The sequence below is a fragment of the Lynx canadensis genome, chromosome A1 (assembly GCF_007474595.2).
Source record: "Lynx canadensis isolate LIC74 chromosome A1, mLynCan4.pri.v2, whole genome shotgun sequence".
Taxonomy (NCBI): Eukaryota; Metazoa; Chordata; class Mammalia; order Carnivora; family Felidae; genus Lynx; species Lynx canadensis.
The window spans coordinates 210,235,138-210,254,543 of record NC_044303.2 but is presented as its reverse complement, the minus strand read 5'-3'; the positions used below and the strand labels follow the sequence as shown (position 1 = coordinate 210,254,543).

The window sequence follows — 19,406 nt, the reverse complement described above, 5'->3', positions numbered from 1 at the left end:
TATTATCAATTACAGATTTATCTCTCTTTCACTCATATCTTTATATCTGCTATCTAGAAGGAAAATAATAAGCAAACATTTCTATTTGTGTTGTTTTAAACCTTACACGTGTTTCTGACCAGTACAAGTTACTATTCAAAATGTAACACCATGTTTTTAAGTTTCTATTTAAATTCCAGTTAGTTAACATACAGTGTAATACTAGTTTCAGTTGTACAATATACTGATTGAACACTTCCATACGACACCTGGTGCTCATCACAAAAATGCACTCTTTAATCCCCATCACCTATTTCATTCCTCATCCCCCAACCCCCTTTCCCTATAATACCGTATTTAATTTCAATATATTAAACTAGTTTCTTGAATGTATTCTAAGATATTTTTAGAATAAAATTATTTAATATTGATAAATTATTGGCTTACTTAAAGAATAGTTTACTTTAAAATAATTTTTTTTAATTGAGACATTTATTTACCTCACACTAAATCATACCAAAGTTTTTGTTTTTTGTTTTTCAGATTTTTAAGTAAATTCTTAATTTTGATAGTTTCACCATATTTTCCCACTTAGGTTGCAGCATGCAGAGATACTGGCTATGACTGGTTTGAGCAACTCCTTCAAAACGTGAGTGTTATTTTGACTCTTGATAACAGATAACATGAAATTTAATAGAAAGGCAGTTCTTTGTAGATTTTATGATTTAAAAGAACCTTTTCAGTTATTTTTAAGTATTTGCCTTCTGGTAGGGAAAATTTATTTCCGTTTATTAAGCTGAATGTTTTGGTTAATATCCCTATTTAAGCAATTATTCCACTGACTGTTGTAAATAATTTTTCTAAATCAGTAGTTGAAATTCTATCTTCACTTCCTTCCAGATATTTTTTTCTTATCCCTTTAATCTATATGATCAGATTTACACATTGCATTAACTATATATTTGCATTATTTTGCTTGTTATGAAATGTGTAGAATTTCCTGTAATAGTGCAGAATTAAAGCATAATTAGTGTTCTTGAAAAATTTCATATATGGGAATATTTATCTCCCAATGAATTTTTTTATTTCACAAATTTTTAAATAGAAATACCCATCACCCAGCTTCAAGAACTGTCAGCATTTCCCTAGCCTTATTTCATCTCTAATCCCTCTCCTTTCGTTTTTTTATTATTATTTTTTGGCTGTAATACTTTTGAAGCAAATCTCATACTTTATATCATTTCACCATAAATGTTTTAGTATCTATCTCTAACAGAAATTACTGTAAAAAAAATAACCAGAATATCATTATCATCTGTATCAAAACAAATATTAATGTTATTCCCCCCAACTCTAATACTTATTTCAATGTTCATATTTCCCTAATCGTCTCAAAAATGCATTTGTATAGTTAGTTTGCAGTTGCTTTGGTTGATACGGCTCTTATGTCTCTTAAATCTATGCTAGTCGATCCCTCATGCCCCCCTTTTCCTATAGAAATGGAAATGTGTTTTCCTATAGAATGTCCCACATTGTAGATTTCATGGATCTTTTCCTTCTAATGTCATTTAAGTTGTTCCTCTATTCACCATTTTTTTCTGTAAACTCTTCATTAGATCTAGAGCCTTAATAATATTGAAGTTCAATCTTGGGAGTAGGGGACAAGAATACTTCATAAATGATGCGAATAATACAGCGTCACAGTAGGAGGCACATAACATTTAGTCATCCATTTTCAGTGATCTTTCAGTTTAGGTGTTGTCAACCTGGTGCACCTATTATAATGAGTCTATTCATTTTTTAATATTAGTGTGAGTGAATAGATTTGTATGCCTTTGTATTTCAATTTATCTTAATCATAATTCTTTTTGAAGTTTAGATTGTCCCATCTTTGCCCAGTGGTAGTCCCTCCAAGTTGGTCTTGTATCCTTTTGATATAACCTTGTTACTCTTTTGTCACCTGATTACTTTTTGCCTCTACAAGGTGACCTGACTTAACTTGTATATTTTCTGCCCCAAACCTGAAATCAGCCATTTTTCCAAAGAGCCCTAATCCCTTTGGGTAGAAGAATCTGGATGCCATGGATGTCCTTTGCTAATCGGTTATCATAGCTTTGGGCCTTTTCCAAAAGATAGAGCTAGAAAACATATATTTTTTAGAAAGGCAAAAATAAATCAAGAATTTATATTGATTTTTTTTTAAATTCAAATTTAAGATCATGAAAGTCTCCTTCTTTGATTGTATTATTCTTTCCTTTAGGCTAAAAATCTTAGTTCCAAAGGAAAGGAACATAATTTCTTATTTGCTTTGCTCAACTAATATTAACAGTAACATTATTGGATACAGTTTAAGATTTCTTTGCATTTATGTTTATGTATAGCCCACTAAAAATATATTATTAAGTCTATCTTGGGGTGCCTGGGAGGCTCAGTCAGTTATGCATCCAAGTACTGATTTTGGCTGAGGTCATGATCTTGTAGTTGTGGGGTCAGGCTCCATGCTGGCAGTGCAGAGTCTGCTTGGGATTCTCTCTTTCCCCATCCCCCACTTATGCTCTCACTCTCAAAATTAAAAAAATAAACATTAAAAAAATACTTTAAAAAAATTAGTCTATCTTGAAATAAATTTTTTCTGTTATATCAACAATCTGCTGTCTAGTTAAGTCCATTTGTTTTTGTTCACTTCTGTATGTTTTGCAGTATTTTTAGTAATAAAACTAGTGATATTTTTAACAGTCAACCAAAATTGTTTTATTGAGGCACAATCAAGATAAATATAGAATATCACCCTTAAAAGCTTCTTCGTGCCTCTTTGTAATTGTTCCTCCTCCCTTGGCCATAGGAAACCACTGGTCTACTTTTTGTCGCAGTTAATACCTTTTGTCCAATTTCATATCAGTGGAATCATGCAGCATATAGTTTTTTGTGTGTTTGTCTTGTCTTCTTTTAATTAACAGAATGTTGCTGGTATATTAATATTTTTATTGCTGGCTAGTATCAATAGTATAGATGTATTATAATCTCTTTATGAATTCACAAATTTATGGACTTTTGTGTTCCCAGTTTGGACTATTCTGAATAATGCTGCTAGGAATATTTGTGTGCCGAGTTCTTATGTGGATGTGTGTTTTCATATTTCTTGGGTAAATTCCTGAGTGATTGCTGGATCATGTGGTGAGTGAGAAACTGCCAGACTTTTTCCAAAATGGCTGATCCATTTTGCATTTCTACCAGCAACATTCCATTTGCTCTACATTCTCACCAATACTCTTGGTTTTTGTCAGTATTTTTAAGTTTAGCCATCTGATGGTGTGGAGTAATATGTTGCTTTAAAAAAATTTTTAAGATGCCTTTTTTAAACATATCTTCATGGTATTTGCTTATGTTCTTCAATCTATGATATCTTAGGCTCTCTTCCTAAATCATCTTCCATAAATCATCTTTTATTTCATAATTTTACATAATGTATTTGGTATCATTTCCCTCCTAAGTCAAATAATTAGCTCTGTATTACAGAGCCTTGTAACTATCTTAGTTACATTTATGTCAGCCATTATTCCAAAGGGGACATAATAATTTCTAGAAGACTCTACAACCACATATTTCATTTAATAATTACAATAAATGAGTAAGAATTAATTGTAGCTGTCAGAAATGTCATTATTTAGTATTCCAAAAAAGGATCTAAGATAATATCTGTATATATTATTGGCAAATTGAAAACAGAAAGGAGATGACTAGATTTATAATCTCTTAGCAGTAAGTTTTATGTTTCTTATATCTTTACTTTCTAGTCTTCTTTAGCTAGTTGTTCATTCAGTCCTTTAATCCTTTCTCAGTATTATGTAACTTCTTTAGTTTCTGACAAGTTTAGTTTGCCAATGACACTGTGACTTTGTGATAGTTATTAGACTAGCAGAATTTAGTTTAATGAAAGAAGTAAAGCTAAAAAATATTTATTATAGATACACGTTAACAGAGACGTAACCACTCTTAATGGTTGTAGCAACATACATGCATAAATTTTGAGAGGCTAGGAAGGATATAGAGAATGTACTACTAGAAGAATCATTGGAAATTCTTGAGTCAAGAATAATTAGCACACATGGGGGCACCTGGCTGGCTCAGTTGATAGAGCATGTATCTCTTGATCTCAGGGTCATGAGTTTAAGACCCATGTTGTGGGTAGAGTTTAAAAAAAAGGTTTTTTTTTTAATTTTTAAATGATTATTTTTGAGAGAGAGAGTGCAAGCAGGGGAGGGGCACAGAGAGAGACACAGAATCTGAAGCAGTTTCCCGGCTCTGAGCAGTCAGCACAGAGCCCAACACAGGGCTCAAGCCCATGAACCATGAGATCATGACCTGAGCCGAAGTTGGACGCTTAACCCACTGAGCCACCCGAGCACCAAACCCACCCCTTCTTTTTTTTTTTTTTCTTTTTAAAGAATAATGAGCACCAGGATGCCTGGGTGGCTCATTCCATTCAGCATCTGACTCTTGATTTGGGCTCAGGTCATGATCTCACGGTTCATGGGATTGAGCCCCATGTCAGGCTCTGCACTGGCACCATACAGCCTACTTGAGATTCTCTCTCTTTCTCTCTCTCTGTGCCCCTCCCCTGCTTGCGTGCTCTCTCAAAAAATAAACGTTTTTCTAAAAAAGAATTAGCATACTTAACTATTTCCACATGAGCTCATTTACATATTCCATTCTCTTTAGTTTCTGCTATTTCTCATTTTTATTGTTTTTGTGTTGAGTGAGTTTCTTATAGGTCATTGATTTCCAATTCATGGAAGTTTTTTTTCTTTTTTTTTTTCTTTCTTTCTTTCTTTCTTTCTTTCTTTCTTTCTTTTTTTTTTTTTTAGGGAAACAGAGTACTATATGAAACACCTTCAAATTCAGACATGCCCCAAACTCTGTCTACCAACTAAATTTTGTTAGTATGCTATGTATACAATAAATATATGCAGATTTGTTCCCTATAATTTATAACCTTTAATGAATTCATAGTTTTAAAACTTTTAATGATTCCATAGGTTTTTGTCATTTTTCAATAGCACATAAAAGAAAAATTTCTATCATGAAAGTCCTTAGGTAGATAGATTTTTTCTTTTTTCTAAACAGTAGTCCATTTAGTTTAAACCACTATGACAGGGTACACAGAAATTGAATTGATTTTCTAGTGCCACTCAATGGTCCTTTTTTAGTTTATAAGAAAATATAAGCAATGAAAAACCTTGAATAACCCATATTTCATGCATTCCTGGCCTTTGTAATCTAAAATGAGATCTTAAAGTTTACAGTCAAATACTTTAACAACCAATGGATGATTAGGAAAACTAATATATTCATATAATTTAATAGTACTCCACATCATAAAGGAACAGACTACTGAAACATACAGCAACTTAGATGAATAATGAAAACATTACACAGAGTAAAGTAGACTTACACATAAGAGTCATATTCTGATTCCATTTATATGAAGTTCTAGGAGAGGCTAAAACTCATCTATATTGGAAAAACTCAAAGGAGTCGTTTCAGAGGGCCAGGAATTGACATGGAAGGGACATGTATTGGGTTCTCCAGAGAAGGAGAACCAATAGAATACTGAGAGGAGGAGAGAGAAAAGGATTTATTGTAAGGAATTGGTTCATTCAGTTATAAAGGCTGTCTGCAAGCTGGAGGCTTAGAAGAGCCCCTGGGTATAGTTTAGTTTGTATCTGAAGGCCTGAACCAGGGTAGCTGATGGTATAAATCCCAATTTGAGTGCAAGATGAGACTGATGTCCCAACTCAGGTAGTCAGAGAATAGTTGATTTCCTCCTTTGTCTACCTTGTGTTCTATTCAGGCCCTCAGCCGATTGTGTGATGACCACCCACATTGGAGAGGGTGATCTGCTTTACTGAGTCCACGAATTCAGGTGCGAATCGCATCTAGAAACACCCTCACCAGTACTCAGAATTTTTTTTTTTAACCCAGAAGTGATGTTTAACCAAATAATCAGGTATCCCTTGACCTAGTCAAGTTGACACATAAAATTAACTATCACACATCCCCTTTGTCAACATGGCACCTGTGTATATCTCTTTAAACCATACTTCATTTCCAAATAACAATAATGAGATCATAGTTCCATCTAACATGATACAGCTATCCTGCATAGAACTGAAAATGCACTAACATCTTTCCCATAAGAAAAAGTAAAGTCCTTGAGTGATGTTTACTCTTCTCCTGATACCAGTAACTTAAATACTATAATTAACAACACTTAACTACTATGATATGAAGTCCATACTTTTTATGTCATATGGTAGGGGAATAAAAGGGGAGAAAAAGTGAGCAGTGGGAGGGAGCCATGGTGTCAGACTGGGGTAAAAAAAGGCGGGGAGGGGGCGTTATTTGCTGTTTCTCCACTCCTCTTCTCTTCTCCTCTGTCTCTGGACACACACACACACACACACACACACTATTCATAACACAATAAGTAGGAAATGCTTATGACAACTAAAATTCTCGCTTCTATACCTTGTAATGTGGTCATAGCTACCTTCTTCTACTGCCTACTCTCTGTATTCCCTTCGTCTTCAACAAGTACCTCACCTGGTCTTCATTATGGTGGGGTGACCCATACCTTCATTCATGAAGGGTCTGTACCATTAGTAGTCCTGCCTGAATTGGGTTGTTATAGTTTTCCATTGACTTTAATCACAGAAGATGGTAATTCTAAGAGTTGTCCTAAAGGATCTCCTGTATTCCAGACAGACTCTTCCTTACTTCCATTATAGAGTATTAGTCCAGTCTCTCCTTGGTAGTCAGGATCAGTCACTCCAGATAGTACCCTAATTCCTTTCTTTGTCTGTTGATTCAGAGGAATGAGGAGCCCAAAGTAGTTGTGTCACAGTCTTGACTTCCAGTTCAGTGGGATTATTGTTGTGTTTCCCAGTAGAAGCTCCTTTTGGAGCTAAGACCTATAGGTCAGCAAAGCATAAAGTTGCCAGAAGTGAAAATTTTGCTAGTGGGTCACTAGGAGTTAATTGTGAGTGATGCCCCTCCCATTTCCACCCCTTGAAAATTCCTAGACTGTGAATCCTGGTAATGGGCTAAACAGCGCCATATATTGGATGCTGATTCAGAGCATATAGAGCCTCCTGTAGAATCTTGCCTCATCCATGCAAGATATTGCCACCTATCTGGTGCTATACCTGAGTCTTGAAAAGGCCATTCCATGTTCTATCAAGCCAGCTCCTTGATTGATAAAAAGTAATGCTGTGTAGAATACCATGACAGTGGATAAGGCATTCTAATACAGCTACAAGTGGTAGTTTTGGCAGAAGCACTGCATGAAGAGAAGGCAAATCTGTATCCATCGTAAGCATCTGTTCCAGTAAGAACAAAATGCTGCCCCTTCCATTATGGAAATCTGCCAGTGTAATCAACGTGCTTACAAAGTAACTGACTGTTCATCCAGGGAATGGTTCAATGGTTCCACATCAGGGATTTGGTGTTGGTCTCTACTGCTGACAGATTGGCACTCAGCAGTGGCCATGGGCCAGCCACATTGGCCTTCCCGAACAGAAATCTGTGTTCCTGAATCCATGTGTAACCACCATCCCTGCCACCATGGACAGTTTGTTCATGAGTGCATTGAGCAAGAACAAGAGTAGTTGGGCAGAGAGGCTGATATCCTCAGAGAAGGTACCTACAGAATGAGTCCTCCAGTCCACTTAATTATTTAAATCCTCCTCTGCTGAGGTCATCTTTTGGTGAACATTCGTGTGGGACATAAATATCCTTATATTTTATATGCATTCAGAGATATCTATCCACATGCCTCTTTCCTAAATTTCCTTGTCACTAACTTTCTAATCATCTTCCTTCCAAGTCCCTAACCATCCAGCCAAACCATTGGCCATAGCCCATGAACCAATATGTAATCACATATCTGGTCATTCCTTCTTCCAAGCAAAGTGAATAGCCAGGTGCACTGCTCGTAGTTCTCTGTTCAGTGGGGGAATTTCCCTTCACCACTGTCCTTCAAGGATGTCCCAGACAGAGGCGATGGTGCTACAAAATGTCCACTTTGGAATGGTCCTACATATTGTGCAGACCCATTTATAAACCAGGCCTAAGTCTTCTCTTCCTTGTGAGTTGATCTCCGGGAACTCCCCATGAAGCCATAGGTACAGGCTGGAAGAGAGAAAGGCAGTATAGCAGGAATAGGAACCCATAGACATTTGGGCTGCTTCTTCGTGTAATTTACTTATACCCTTTAGATGTGCTCTCACCCAGTCACATATATACCACTTCCGTTTGATGCTGTTGCTGTGCGTACCCAATTTTATGTCTTGGTGAGTCAGGTAATACCCAGTTCATGATGGGCAACTCAGATCACATGGTAATTTGGTGGCTCATGGCTAAGCATTCAGTATCTGCTAAGGCCCAGTAGAGGCCAAGAGCTCTTTTTCAAAAGGAGAGTAGTTATTCATGGAGGACGATAATGCTTTGCTCCAAAATCCTAAGGGCTTGTACTGCATGCAGTCCACCTATGGGGTCCTGCCAGAGACTTGAAACAGTATCCCTGTCTGCCACTGACACTTAAAGTACCATTGGATCTATTGGATCATCTGACCTATGCTGCAGAGCAACTTGCATAGCAGCCTGGATCTCTTGCACAGCCTTCTTCTGTTCTGGGCCCCTCTCAGCACAGGCAGCATCTTGGGTCACTCAGTAAATGAGCCAGAGTAATACACCCAAATGAGGAATTTGTTGCCTCCAAACTCCAAAGCCCACTAGCCATTGTGCCTCTTTTTTTTTGGTTATATATAGGAGACGCCAGATGCAACAACTTATCCTTCACTTTAGAAGGGATAGCTTAACAGAGCCCACACCACTAGGACCCCAGCAATTTCACTGAAATAGAAGACCCCTGAATTTTGTTGGATTTATTTCCCTGCCATCTGACACATACAAGTCTTATCAATAAGTCTAGAGTGGTTGCTATTTTTTGCTCACCAAGTATAGTCAGCATAATATCATCAATGTAATGAACCACTGTGATAATCTTATTAAAGGGAAAGGTAATCAAGATCCTGCAAACTGAATTATAACATAGGACTGGAGAGTTAATATGCCCGAGGTAGGGCAGTGCAGTGTATTGCTGGCCTTGCCTGCTGATAGCAAAGCGCTTCTGGTGGGCTTTGATGGGGATGGAGAAAAAAGCATCTGCCAGAAGGTGCCAGGTAACCAAAGAATGTATTAATTTGCTCAAGTAATAATACCATATCTGGTACAGCAGCTGCAGTTGGAATCACTACCCGTTAAGCTTATGCGAATCCACTGTCATTCCCCAAGATCCATCTGTCTACTGCCCAGGCCAAATGAGCGAGCTGAATGAGAATCTGGTGGGAATTATCATCCTTGCATCCTTCCAGTCTTTGATGATAGCACTAATCTCAATAGTCCCTGGTGTAATGTAGTATTTTGACTTACTGTTTTCCTGGTTCATGGTTTCCACTTGGCCTTTCCCACCGGAATAACCCTCACTACACAGATCAGAGAACCAATGTAGGAATTCTGTCAACTGCTGAGTATATTTATTCCAATTTTGTGTTTTGCTACTTGGAAATAATCATAAGATGAGTTTGGGGATCCACTGGACTCACTCTGAAACAGACAAGAGTTATACCTCCATTGACCACCAGACCTCTAACCACCCACCCTTCACTCTGAGCCACAGCGATCTTTAGGGTCTCTTGGAATTAGTGTCAGTTCAGAACCAGCATCTAATAATCCCTAAAAGGTCTGATAATTTCCTTTTCTCCAATGTACAGTTAACCTGATAAAGGACCATAGGTCCTTTTGGGGAAAGTTGGGGAAAAGATTAACAGTATATTTTCCATAGAGTATGGGACTCTTTCCTCAAGAGGATTTCTCAAAGAATGCTATGGACTGAACGTTTATATGTCTCCAAACTTCATATGTTGAAACTTAATCCCTAGTGTGATATTAGGAAGTGGAGCTTTTGAGAGATCATTAGGTAATGAGGGTGGAGCCAGCATGAATCAGAATAGTACCCTCCTAAGAAGAGACACAAGAGAGATCTGTCTGCTCTCTGCCAAATGAGGACATAAGAAAACAGCCATCTGCAAGCCAGAATGAGGATCTTCATCGGAATATGCTGGCACCTTGATTCCAGAACTATGAGAAATAAATTTCTGTTGAAGTCACCTAGTATGTGGTATTTGTTATAGCAGCAAAGACAGAAATCGGAAGCTAAGACCAAGCTAAGACAGAAATTGGAACCAAAAGTAAGATGCTGCTGAAACAAATAATGTGAAAGTGGCTTTGGAATTGGGTAATCAGTAGAGACTAGCAAAGTTTTGAGGTGCGTACTAGAAGAAGCTGATACTGCTATGAAGAGACATTTAAAGGCAGTTCTGATGAGGGCTCAGAGAGAAAAGAAGCTGTAGGGAAAGCTTTTGTCTTAGAGAATAAATACAATCTTGTACAGAATGTTGGTAGAAATATGGACAGTAAAGGCCATTTTGATAAGGTCTCAGGTAGAAATGAGGAACTTGCTATTGGACAACAGAGAAAAGGCAGTCCTTGTTATAAAGAGGCAAAGAACTTGGCTGAGCTGTGTTCTTGTTCTAGTGTTTTGTGAAAGGTAGAACTTCAAGCATGAAATTGGATATTTAGCTGAGGAGATTTCTAAGTAAAGTGTTTAAGGAGCAGTTTCGTTTCTGTTTATAATCAAATACTGTCTCTGTCTCTATCAACCAGTGAATGGATAAAAATAATGATATAGCCTCACAATTTAATAGTATTCACATCGTAAAGAAACAAACTGATGATACATACAACTTGAGCACAATAAAAATATTATGCAGAGTGAAGGAAGCCTTACACAGAACAGTACATATTCTGATTCCATCTATATGAAGTTCTAGGAGAGGCAAAATTAATCTGTATCTGAAAAACTCAGAAGAGCGATTGCTGGGTTCAGAGATTGACTGGAAAGTAACATGAAGGAACTTTCTTTTTTTCTTTCTTTCTTTCTTTCTCTTTCTTTCTCTCTCTCTCTCTTTCTCTCTCTCTTTCTTTCTTTCCTTTTTAATGTTTTATTTATTTTTCAGAGAGAGACCGAGAGGGAGTGGGGGAGGGGCAGAGAGAGAGGGAGACGCAGCAAAGCAGGCTCTAGGCTCCAGACTGTCAGCATAGAGCCCTATGTGGGGCTCAACCCCATGAACTGTGAGATCATGACCTGAGCCAAAGTCAGGCGCATAACTGACTGAGCCACCCAGGTGCCCCAACATGAGGGAATTTTCAGGGATAATGGTAATGGTCTATATTAGTGGTTCTAAAAGTTACTGAAATTACCTGCAACTTGTTAGAAATATGTGTTCTAAGGCTTTACCTTAATAACTCTAAGGTGGGCCCATCATTCTGTGTTTTAATGGTCTCTCCAGATGATTCTGATATAAGCTAAAGATGTAGATCACTGTTCTGTATTTTTTTTTTTTTTTAAGTAAGCTTCACACCTAGCGTGGAACCCAGCATAGGGCTTGAACTCACAATCCTGAGATCAAGACCTGAGCTGAGATCAAGAGTTGGACACATAACCAACTGAACCACCCAGGCGCCCCTTTTAATGTTTTTTGTTTTTTTATGATCTGTATCCTGATAGGAGTTTGAGTTGTAATGATGAATGCACTTAACAAAACTGAGCAAATATATAAGTCATTTCATGTAAATTTTATCTCGAAAGGGAAAAGGAGGGGGGGGAGTATATTGTCTACAATTTACTTTGAAATGTATCAAAAATAAGATGTATAAAGATGTGTGTGTGTGCACACATCTTTTTATGTATATACATGCATTTATGCATGTGTAAGTGTAATGCTGGTTTAACATCAGTGTGTGTGTGTGTGTGTGTGTGTGTGTGTGTGTGTGTTTGTGTGTGTGTGATTTAACACTAAAGAAGAAGAAATAAGTCATTTCAGGGACACAGGGAAAATTTTTGATAAAATTTAATGCCTTTGAATGATAACTTCCAATAAGCTAGGAATAAAATATGACAGAGTAACTACAAACTAAAATGAAAATCATGCAAAATGGAAAAATGTTCAGAGAGATCTCATAAAAAAAGAAAAAAAAATAGTCATCAGGGGCCCCTGGCTGGCTCAGTAGAGCATGTGGCTCTTGATCTCAGGGTCATGAGTTCGAGCCCCACATTGGGTGTGGAGCCTGCTTAAAAAAAAAGAAGAAGAAAAAGAAGAATACCATAAAAAATGAAAAAGAAAGGAAAAATAGTCATAAATATGTTGAGATGATTGTAAAATATATGTGGAAAAGCAAAGAACTGAAGACAGTTGTCATGTCTGAAAATGCAGGAGCACTACCTTGCCTTACCAAATATAAGGACTTAGTTTTAAGGATACGGTAGTTAAGATAGTGTGGTACTAAATGGACCAAAGGAACAAGATGCAGAGCCCAGAAATCAGCCTCCACATAGAAGGGGTATACTTACTATAAAACAGAAGTGGCACTGCAGTTAATGGGGGGAAAGATAGACTTATCAGTAAATAGGGCTGGGAAAATTGGCTTATCCATAAGGAATTTTTTTTTTTTTTTTAGATAGAACTACCTTATGACCCAGCAGTTGTACTGCTAGGAATTTATCCAAAATATACAGAAATGCTGATTTGAAGGGGCCCATGTACCCCAGTGTTTTATAGCAGCACTATCAACAGTCACCAAATTATGGAAAGAGCCCAAATGTCCATTACCTGACGAATGGATAAAGAAGATGCGGTGTGTACACACACGCACACGCACACACAATGGAATACTACCTAGTGATGAAAAAGAATGAAATCTTGCCATTTGCAACAACATGGGTGGAACTGGAGGATACTATGCTAAGCAAAATAGTCAGAGAAAGATATATGATTTCACTCGTGGAATTTGAGAATCTCAACAGATGATCATAAGGGAAGGAAAAATAAGATAAAAACAGGGAGGCAAACCATTAAGAGACTCTTAAATATAAAGAACAAACAGGATTGCTGGGCAGGGGGTGTTGAATGGGTAACAGGCGTTACTGAGGATACTTTTTGAGGGCCGGGTGTCATATGTAAGAGATGAATCACTGGGTTCTATTTCCGAAGCCAAAACTACACTGTATGTTAACTAACCTGAATATAAATTAAAAAAGAAAGAATTGATTGCTACTTTAACTCAGTAATCACATCATATAGATTAAAGAAAATCTTTAAAACTTTTAGAAGAAAATATATGTGAATATATTTTTGACCTTTCTGTAGGGAAAGATTTCTAAAGGATTTCTTAAACAAGTTTCAAAACCATTAACCTTAAAAGATTGATGAATTTCATTGCATTAGAATGAAGTACAATTTTTTAATCAAAAGACATCTTAACACAAGTCACAAACTAGGAAATGATATTTGATACACATGTGTAAGAAAGGATCCTTAGAGTATGTGAAGAACTCTTCTCCTACAAATCAACATAATTTTCCAAGTAGGAAAATAGGTAAAAGTCATGATTAGGCATTTCATACAAGAAATAGCATATATGGCCTATAGGGTGTTCAACCTCGTTATTAATATGGGAAATACAAATCAGTACTATATCTTACACCCATTTCATTGGCAAAAATTGAGAAATCAGGTGATAACAAATGAGGGAGAAGAGATGGATTAAACAATATCTCTTTACTACTAACTGAGAAAATACAACCAAATTGAAAAAATATAGCATTATTTCATAAAGTTAACATTTATATATCCTGTGACCTAGCAGTTCCACTTGAAGGTATATACCCAAGAAAACCTCGCATATGTGTGCCAGGAGACAGATAAAAAGAGTGCTCGTGCTAGTGCCACTAAAAAAGTGTAATTAACCTGTCTTCAGAATAGATCAATTAATTGCAATATTGACACACAGTAGCTGTTGTATAGCAGTTCAAATGAATAAAATGTAGTCATTTGCAACAACCTAGATTACAGTTAGGGACATAATGTTGAGTGAACAAGGCAAGACTACAGAAGACTACGTCCACTATAATACCTTTTAGAAAGTTGAAAATGAAGCAAAATTATGAACAGTATACAGCTGACACCATTTTTTAAGCAAAAAAAATTATAAAGTTCCTGATAATGGTTACCTTGAAGTGAAACAGAAAGATGGAATAAGGGAAAGGGGAGTGCATTGGGAAATAAAGGTTTATGGAAATGTTTTTGAGTTGGGTTCACAGTAAGTAAATCAATTAAAAGGGCACATAGCAATATGTATTTATACTATTGTGTACACTTTATATCTTGGAGAGGAAAAAACAAGAGGGGATTATTTTCTGCTCCTGCCTGGAAGAGGCTAGCATGCAGTTTTAATAGCTGCTTAAGGAATTGAGTTATAGAGCAGGACAAGGAGAATTTGCTGTACAGAGACAAACTAAAAATTGAAATTTTCTTTATTTCTTTAAATTGAAGAGGATGAGGGCAGTGTATGCATTATGTTATTCTGATTGCTGTCAACTGTTTTAATCATTCATGCATCTTGTAGTGAAGGTTTAAACTTGAGCTTTCCAATATTAGCCACATGTGTTTTTTAAACTTAATTTGAATTTTTATTTGTATTTAATTTTAACTCCTCAGGCGTACTAGCCACATTTCATGTGTTCAGTAGCTGCATTTGTCTTGTGGCAACCATATTGGACAGCACAGATACAGAACATTTCCATCACTGCAGCAAGTTATATTGGACAGCACTGGAACTCTTCATGAAAATCACATATACACTTCAACTTCTTTATAGACCAAAGTTGTATTTGCTAATCTGTATTAAGAAAACATATACCTTAGATGACTTTACAACTGACCTGTGATTGTAAAAGTTTGAATTGGTTTTACTTTTTGGCCATAGTTAGACCGATCTTTTCTCCGCATCTCATCATTCCCAACACTTTTCTAACATTGTTTATTAATAGTTTGGCAAAGGATAATACAGAAAAGAAATCTAGCCTTATGTTTTATAATTTTATAATTTTAAAATTTAAGATGCAATTCAGATGACATTATAATTATATAGAAAGTATAATTAACTCTTACTTTTTTGAGATATCAAAGGATTTGAAATAATGAGGAATAGAATTCTAATTCTTTAAAATATTTCAACTAGCATTGGGCATTAAGGAAGGTCACCTTTCTCATTTCTCTCATATCGTACCTCAGTTCCTACACACAGCAATTTAAATACTCCATACTAACATCGCTTGAAAGTATTTATAAATTACTGGTTTTAAGATATTTTAAAACATTTGCTATATATTTTTGTTTATTTGCATTTTCCATATTGTTAATGACAAATTGAAAAGCTTATTACTTATGGACACATTTAATGCGTTTATATTATTATTGCCTAATGAATAATTATACTGGGATTTTTTTTTTATATATATACATATATAGTTGTTGAAGTCCGAAGAGGATTCCTCATATAAACCTGTGAAGAAAGCTTGTACTCAACTTGTTGATAACCTAGTTGAGCACATTCTTAAATATGAGGAATCTCTAGCTGGTAAGACATTTTATATATTGGTCATTAAGTTGATTTTATAAGATACTTTAAAATACTTTGGGCACATTTCTCAATTTTGCCTCTGGTTCTGCTTAGCCTAATAATTACTTAACTTTTAAATGAAGGTGGGTTTTTTTTGTTTGGTTGGTTTTTTTTTGTGTTGTTGTTCATTTGGTGTTACATCCTAGATTATATTGTTTAGGTTAACTAAGATTACCTAGAGCAGTATAATAAAAGCCTAGGCCTCATCTCTTCTACATATCTTTTAGATGTCATGTTGTACAGACGTAAAAGTCCAGGGGCTAATATGTATTTAGTTAGTTGCACTCATCCTAAAACTGTTTGGTATCTTTTAAATGTTAAAAAACTTTCTCTCAAAATGAAACTGTTTTAACTATTATAAAAATGTTTTTAAAAGATTTGTAGTACATTCCTAATATCATTTATAATTGTTATGTAAAATGTGCTTAATCTTGAGCTAGATAAAGCAGCTAATATTTTTTAAATTGACAAATTCCTTAAATGCTTAATATTTTATATTATCTATTACATTATTTAACAGTCACAAATCTGAAGCTATTAATCAGATTATAAGTAAATATATAAAACTGTAAAAGCTATAATTGATAATCTCTTACTTAAAGCACCCAAGACTAACATTACTTCCCATCTCCTAATGTACATTGATGAGGAACAATAGTCAGCCTTGGTCATCCTCCAGAATTGGGGGCCAGTTGCCTCTTGCAGAGGTACCATGATGGCACCTAAGGAAATTGTTGGTATCCTTTATATTTTTATGCCTTTTTTTTCTTTAACTTTTTTTTTCATTTTCCATGTGTACCTCTTTTTCTTTTTATCTCCTAGTTCTGTTTCCCTTATTTTTGCCTCTCCTAGATTTTAAGGGTGATACTGTTGTCACTTAATGTTGAAAATTGTTAATCTCTTCTAAAAACTAATTTGCCTCCTAAGAACCATTGTATCTCCTAACTAACAGCATTTTCCTCCCACTGGAGCAGCAGTGGGTTTACCTTTCTGATGTAGCCCTGGTCCAGCTTCTTAATTTGTCACTCCAGTCTTTTAACATTCTTCTCCCGCTGCAGCGTTGCTTTTTTCCCAGTGCCTTCAAACACGGTATCACCTCAGCTAAATTGCTTTTGTCCTGCTTTGCTAACTTGCCCATACTGACTTCCATCCATTTTTAGATATAAGAAACACCATGTTTATTCCCAAAAGCCCATTCCTAAACTTCTTAACTCATTCTATTTTTTTTTAACTTCAGTCCTCCACCACTCAGTGTAAAATTTGCCTTGCATAGTGGAGCCTCTTTGGTCTTTTATTCTTAATGTATGTAATGTGTATAATAAAAAAAAAATGTAGGAAATCTAGTATCATAAGAAATGCTAATCTTTTATTGAAGTATGTACTGAATCAGTTCAGGGGATAATATTGAGTAATTTAAATAATCTGTATAATTTCCACTGCCTTGTCGTATTTTAGTATCTTATTTCTCTGTTTTTCCAGACTCTGACAATAAAGGTGTGAATTCTGGAAGATTGGTAGCTTGCATAACCACTTTGTTCTTATTCAGCAAAATAAGACCTCAGCTCATGGTTAAGCATGCCATGACTATGCAGCCATACCTTACCACTAAATGTAGTGTAAGTATAGAGCTGTCCTCTTTTTTTATGTCTTACCATGTAGTATTTTAAATTTAGAATTCACATTGTGTCATCCACATTTTAAATGATCGACTGTGTCATGTACTCAAATATATGTTCTAATATTTGTGGCAAGTTATATAAGACATCATTTTTCTGATATATTAAAAATGAAGTTCTGACTTCATTTCTCCATAAGCTCCTCAAGTTAAATGCTTATTAAATGCTTCCTAAATGTTGTAACTATTGTTAAGACCTCAAGAGTGAATGAGGCAGAGTTCCTCTCATTTAGAAATTTACTCTTTTAGATTCTGAATTTGCTTTTCATTTGTCATTTCAATATATTTTGAGTATATTTATTTTCTAATACATCAGTAGGTTGAATATGGAAAATCTAGTATATCAGAGATGTTAGGTGGCTGTTTTAAATTAATATTGCACATACTCTGTTATTCTAAGATAAAATGTGAAAATCAAATAAAACATTGCTTATATAAAATAATCCAGCAGTTTATATGACAGCATGGTGAGTTAAATGGCTTGTTACAAACACTAAATTTTGAAATATTCTAAAAACTTTAAAATGTAAAGTTTCTTTTACTTACTATGTCCCCAGTGTCCCTAAGGAGCTAATTTTAACTGTTTTCTCTACAAGATTTGTTTTGCTGCTGTGGTCGGGTTTTCTGGTGATCTAAATTAGGAAGTTCTAGATGAAAAACCTCAGGATGTCCTGAGAAATTTTAAGAACCAGAAGATAAATATGTATAAAAACAACATTATAATAATTTCTGAGACCCTAATTCTATCTTTAGGGTTTGTATTAAATTCAGAAATAAATTGATTAATATGTATTCTATGGCCAATAATAATGGCTAATATTTATTGAACACAGTGCCAAATACAGTGAAAAATTTTACGTACATTATATCATTTACCTTGTGAAGTATTATCATTATTATCTCAGCTTTATAGATAAGGAACTGAAGCTTTGAGAATATAAATAACTAGCCCAGTATCACACAGCTGACCAGTCCCAAAGCTAGAATTCAACCCCATGTCTGTTTGCTTCTAGGACTATAACGAAACTTGCATAAATGGCCCTTGTTTGAATCAGTATTTTTTTTTTTTTTTAGCAAGATTACTTTGAAAACATTTTGTGTAATCTCTGTGTGTGTGTGTGTGTGTGCGCGCGAGTGCGCACACTCGCATGCAGACATACATAAATGTTCTTTTTATCATGTCAGATGGGTAATGTGCCAAGGTCGTAACAAGGTTTGAGAGGCACATTTCACATAATAGCATGAACACCCACCCAATCATCACACTTATGAACTACAAAAGGATCTATAAATATATTTTTTATTTGACCCTGTAGGTATGCCAAAAGGAAGGATGAATGTTAGAAAGTTTTATACACACACATGAAGTTTTTATATAAATAAGGCCATCTCCTATGTGTTAGACACATTTAAATGTTTGTTTTTTGTACCCTACCTCCATCTTTATTCTTCTTCACCTCAGGAGAAACAACCTGGATTATCCTACATACTATATCCATGCTTCTGTAATTGTGCACATGCACACATATATAACTGGTTGACTGGGTTTTTAAAAATCAGGTTATGGAGTGCCTAGGTGGTTCAGATAGTTAAGGGTCAGACTCTTGATTTCGGCTCAGGTCATGATCTCATGATTCATGGGATCCAGCCCTGTGTCGGGCTCTGGGCTGAAGGTGCAGAGCCTGCTTGGGATTCTCTCTCCCTCCCTCTCCCTCTGCCCCTCTTCCGCTCATGCTCTCTGACTCTCTCAAAATAAATAAACTTTAAAGAATCCGATTATGTTATATACCTATCATACATATACGTATTGTATGTGTATAGATTATCCATTTTATGGATATTCTATGATACATTTAACCATTTCCCAATTTGGCAGATATTTACATTGTTTCCTATTGATAGGGACTACAAAACAATTCCTTAACAAACATTCCTATTCATATACCTTTAAATACTGGTGCTTTTTATTCTTTGGGATACATCCTACGGGATGGACTTGCTAGATTAAGGGAATGTTCTTTTGGTTCTGGTTTTGGGTTTTTAATAGATTTTTCCTGATTGCTGGTGGACTTGTTTTAGAGCCTCTTTGGAAACCAGTGAAGGACCATCT

The 19,406-nt window shown here is 35.6% G+C and overlaps 1 protein-coding gene and 1 non-coding gene across 5 annotated transcripts in view; one reads left to right on the top strand and one right to left on the bottom strand.

Moving 5' to 3' along the window:
• The window catches only part of NIPBL (NIPBL cohesin loading factor), a 202,867-nt gene that overhangs the window by 162,401 nt on the left and 21,060 nt on the right, over positions 1-19,406 (top strand). For all 4 annotated transcript variants that reach the window (XM_030331112.2, XM_030331102.2, XM_030331128.2 and 1 more), the window contains 3 exons: positions 575-628; positions 15,471-15,579; positions 17,101-17,237. In XM_030331112.2, the coding sequence (XP_030186972.1) occupies positions 575-628; positions 15,471-15,579; positions 17,101-17,237 (300 nt within the window). The remainder of the gene's footprint in view (positions 1-574; positions 629-15,470; positions 15,580-17,100; positions 17,238-19,406) is intronic.
• On the bottom strand, positions 18,476-18,581 carry LOC115526964. The gene has a single exon (XR_003972810.1). It is a non-coding gene; the product is annotated as a small nucleolar RNA U13 (small nucleolar RNA).